Genomic DNA, 4,724 nt, shown 5'->3' on the forward strand with positions numbered 1-4,724 from the left:
TCTCTCTCTCTCTCTCTCTCTCTTTCGTCCCATCTCTCCGCTCCATCTGTTCTCGCTCCCATCTCTGCATCCATATTATCTCTCGTCCCATCTCTCCATTCCATCTATCTCTCCGTCCCATCTCTCCCGTCCATCTGTCTTCTCCGATCCATCTTTTCATCCATTCTGTCGCCTCCATCTCTTCGTCCATCTGTCGCTCCCGTTCCCCCCATCATCGTGTATATGTAAAAGTTCACCGAACGTTCGTTCATAACTCACTCGTTGCGCCGGCTGCCATATAACATTCGAATACACAGACTGCGGAGGAGGGAGGAAACCCCTGCCTGCGCCGGTGACGTAATTGTTTGTTTGCGCGTGCTTGCAGCGTCATCTGCAGGAGGTCGTGTCGTACGTCTACCGCGTGCATACGGAGGAACACGTGAAGGTTTAACACGCGTACGGCGACGACGACGACGAGACGCACGATGACTGATGATGATGATGATGGATGATGTGATGGTGGTTGATGTAATAATAATTTAATTGGTGTCGTGCTGTGTGCTGCCTACTACTGCTGTGTTGCGGTTGCTGCTTGCCTGCTGCTGCTGATTGTTGAATGATGTTGCTTCTGCCTGCCCCTTGCTTAATGGTGATGGTGATGCGCTGATGATGATGGTGCATGAAATTGATAATGATGTTGATTTGGTATTGCTTGCCTGCTATGCTGCTGCTTGATGATGCATATGAATGTTGATATGTTGTTTGCTGCTGTGGTTGCTGCTGCTCGATCTGCTGCTGATGATAATGATGTGTAATGGTGTGATATGTTTGTTGCGCTGCCTGCTGCGTGCTACTGCTTCTGCCCTGCTGCTTCTACTGCTTGCTTGCTGCTGCTACCGCCTGCTGCTGCTACTGCTGCTGCTTCTACTGCTGCCCCTGCTGCTGCTACCGCTCGCTGCTGCCTGACCTGCTGCTGCTTCTACTGCGTGCTGCTGCTGCTACCGCTGCTGTGCTCTGCTTCTGCTGCCTGTACCGCATCGCTGCTGCTGCTACTGCTGCTGCTTTGCTGCTGCTGCTGCTGCTGCTGTTGCTGCTGCTTCTGCTGCTGCTTCTACTTGCTGCTGCTTCGCGTGCTTCGGTGCTGCTGCCTCTCTTATGCCTGCCTGCTGATGCTGCTGCTGCTTCCTACTGCCTACTCCTACTTGGCTACTGCCTGCCTGCTGCTGCTGCTGGCTACTACTGTGCTGCTGCTGCTGTTGCTGCTAGCTACTGCCTGTTGCTGCTGCCCTACTTGCTGCTGCTGCCCTGCTGCCTGCTACGCTGCTGCTGCTGCTGCACTGCTACCGCTTGCTGCTGTACTGCTGCTCTGCTGCTGACTGCCCTTTGCCTGTGCTGCGCTGCTACTGCTGCTGATAATAATGCTGTTGCTGCTGATGATAATGATGATAACGACGACACTGATAACAACAATGAAGAGAACGAAGAAGATAAAATTAATATATATCGTCTTCTGCTATAGTTGTCACTACCGTTTACCTTTATTCTTTTGATGAAGCTCTCTAGTAAGGAAACCCGTAACTAAAGCTCTCCCCCATACTCTACTTCATCTGCGCTATGCCTGTTGTAGGCCTACACATGCACTCCTCCCTCTCTACATCCCACCCTCCCTAAACTCCCTACTGCATTTCTCTCACTGATTATATGGCACTATGGTTGTTTTACCCACCCTTCCTTCTCTACATCCACCTCCCTAAACTCTCTACTGCATTTCTCTCACTGATGGCAATATATGGCACGTATGATTGTTTTACACACCCCTCCCTCTCTACATCCCACCCTCCCTAAACTTCCAACCTACTGCACCTCTCTCACTGAATATATGGCACTATGGTTGTTTTACACACCCCTCCCTCTCTACATCCCACCCTCGCTAAACTCCCTACTGCACCTGTTACTGAATGTATGGCGCCATGTCTATCTCAGGATAATGCCCCATTCCAGGCTCCCAACCTCCCTGTCGATGCTCTCGCGCATGCGCAGAGCTCGCAGCCGTCGGATTTCTACATTGAGCAGGAGCAGCGGCGGCGACAGGACGCCATACAGCGGGTGAGAGCCGCAGTGCTGCTCATGTGTTTATTGTCCGTTTCCGCCTTGTGATGTCACTATGTTTCCTCTACAGTCTCTCTCTCTCTCTTTCTCTCTCTCTCTCTCTCTCTCTCTCTCTCTCTCCTCTCTCTCTCTCTCTCTCTCTCTCTCTCTCATCTCTCTCTCTCTTTAATCTCTCTTCTCTCTTTCTCTCGTTTCTATTCTTCTCTCTCTCTCTCTTCTCCTCCTCTCTCTCTTTCTTCTCTCTCTCTTAGATCTCTCTCTCTCTCTTTTCTCTTCTCTCCTCCTTTTCTCTCGCTTTGTCTCTGTATCTACTCTCTCTCTCTCTCTCTCTCTCTCTCTCTTTCTACTCTCTCTCTTTCTCTCTCTCTGTCTCATGTATCTCCTCTCTCTCTCTCTCTACGACTCTTTCTCTCCTCTCGATGACTCTCTTTCTCTATCTATCTCTTCCCTATCATCTCTATCTCTCTCTCTCTCGTCTCTCTCTCTCTCTCTCTCTCTCTCTCTCTTTCCATCCTCATCTCTCTTCCTTCCTCTCTCATACCTTACCCTCTATCTCCGCAGGTCTGTGAGAAGTACAAGCTGACCGGTGGCGCCTTCTCTCCGCCGCAGCTCGACCACCTCATCGTTGATGACGTACATCGCATCATCTACTGCTACGTGCCCAAGGTCGCCTGCACCAACTGGAAGCGAGTCATGCTAGTCCTCAACAACAACAACAACAACAACAACAACAACAACAACAACGATAGCAACAACAAAAGCAACAATCACAGAAAAAACAACACCTCCAACCCGCTCGGCATCCCCGCCAACAAGTCACACCGGCGTCACCTCCTGCCGACGCTCGCCGCGCTCCCCCTAGCGGAGGCGCAGCGCCGCCTGGCGACCTACACATCGTTCGTCTTCGTGCGACACCCGTTCGAGCGAGCGCTGTCCGCTTACCGCAACAAGTTCCAGCGCGTCTGGTCCGACTACTACCGCTTCCGCTACGGCCGATACATCGTCGCGCGCTACCGCCAGGGGGCGTCCATCGAGTCGCTGGCACGCGGGCATGACGTCACGTTCGCCGAGTTTGCGCGGTACGTTGCCGACGCGCGGACGCCGACGTGGGAACACAACGAGCACTGGCGACCGGTCGCCGACCTGTGCCACCCGTGCTCAATCCGCTACTTCATTCTGCATCGCGCCGGCGTCGGCCACCTGGTGGCGTTCCCGCGCATCGAGACGCGTGGTGGCTCCCGCACCGTCGATCTGTTGGCGACGTATATGAAGAACCTGACGAAGAAGGAGGTGGAGGCGCTGAGGCGTAGATACAGACAGGACTTTGAAATGTTTGAGTACAATTATCCTCGTTAGGAACAGAGGAGAGGGGGAGAAGGTGAGGGAGAGGGAGAGAGGAGGAGGAAGAGGAGGAGGGAGGCGCTGAGGCAGAGATACAGACAGGACTTTGAAATGTTTGAGTACAACTATCCTCACTAGGAACAAAGGAGAGGGGGAGAAGGTGAGGGAGCAGTGAGAAGAGGAGGAGGAGTAGGAGGAGGCGAGAGGAGGAATTGGGGGAAGCTAGACAGCGAGAAGGGGAAGGATGCAAGAAAGAGAAGGAAGCGAGATAGGAGAAGGAGGTGAGACAACGAGAAGGGGGAGGAGGAAGCGAGGAAGAGACCAGAGAGGGACATGGGGGCATATACGGACAGCTGGTAAAACGAGGGAGGACCCGTTTGGTACACAGTTAAGAACCACTGATCAACGACAGAAGAACCCATGGTTCGCAAGAGAAGGTCCACCGGTCAGAGACGGAGAGACCTAGGAAATGACAGTAGCAGTGACCCAGGCAGTGAGTCACGGTGACTGCTGCTATTCAAAGCAGTAACTACTGGTCACTGACGCAGTGACGTCAGGCGGTGATACGTGACGTCAGGCGGTGATACGTGACGTCATGCGGTGATACGTGACGTCATGCGGTGATACGTGACGTCAACGCGCCGCGAGCTGCGTTGTTGTGATGCGATGTGATGTCGTGGTGGCATCTATATATAACACCCGCCGTAAACTCGTGATCTGTTTCCTTCGGCGGAATGAGTTCCATGTTGCACGGTTTAACTTAATTAATAATTAACGAGCGCAATAATGATGTTTTTTTCTCATCATCCATGCGGTGGGTGTTGCAAGCGCGAGTGGTTTTTTCATCGGGATTCTTTCCTCGTCGAATTTGTTTATTCGTTGCGGGTTTTTTTAAATCGCGCTGCTTTCGCGTTAGCTCGTGATCTCGTGATCTTGATAGCTGGTGATATTCATGAAGAAATTCCGGGGAGGAAAGAAACCAGATCTGAACACGACCTGCTCACTTGTTCTGTCCGTTGTCCCATTGTTCTGTTGATTATCGCGTTGTTCTGATAGTTGTTCCATTGTTCTGCCAATTGTTCCATTGTTCTGCTTGTGGTCACATTGTTCTATATGCATTGTCCCGTTGCTCTGCCAAGAACACAAGTCTAATTTATATATTGTTTATTTCGCAGTCGAATCAATGCATAAAGCTACTGTACAGTATGCATAGTGTGCAGTATGCACAGTATGCATAAAGCTACTGTGCATAAGCTACGTGAGTCAGCTATTGTATTGTTTATTGCTGATATTGT

At 51.5% G+C, this 4,724-nt stretch overlaps 1 protein-coding gene across 1 annotated transcript; it reads left to right on the forward strand.

Moving 5' to 3' along the window:
• Positions 1-1,966: 1,966 nt before the first annotated feature.
• On the forward strand, positions 1,967-3,444 carry LOC106816222 (carbohydrate sulfotransferase 13-like; the record flags this gene model as incomplete). The annotated part of the gene is given in 2 exon segments (XM_014820803.1): positions 1,967-2,085; positions 2,650-3,444. Coding segments are annotated over 2 exon segments (914 nt in total), but the record flags the coding sequence as incomplete, so codon positions are not given.
• Positions 3,445-4,724: the final 1,280 nt, after the last annotated feature.

The sequence above is a fragment of the Priapulus caudatus genome, unplaced genomic scaffold (genome assembly GCF_000485595.1).
Source record: "Priapulus caudatus unplaced genomic scaffold, Priapulus_caudatus-5.0.1 Scaffold1317, whole genome shotgun sequence".
NCBI classification, from domain to species: Eukaryota; Metazoa; Priapulida; class Priapulimorpha; order Priapulimorphida; family Priapulidae; genus Priapulus; species Priapulus caudatus.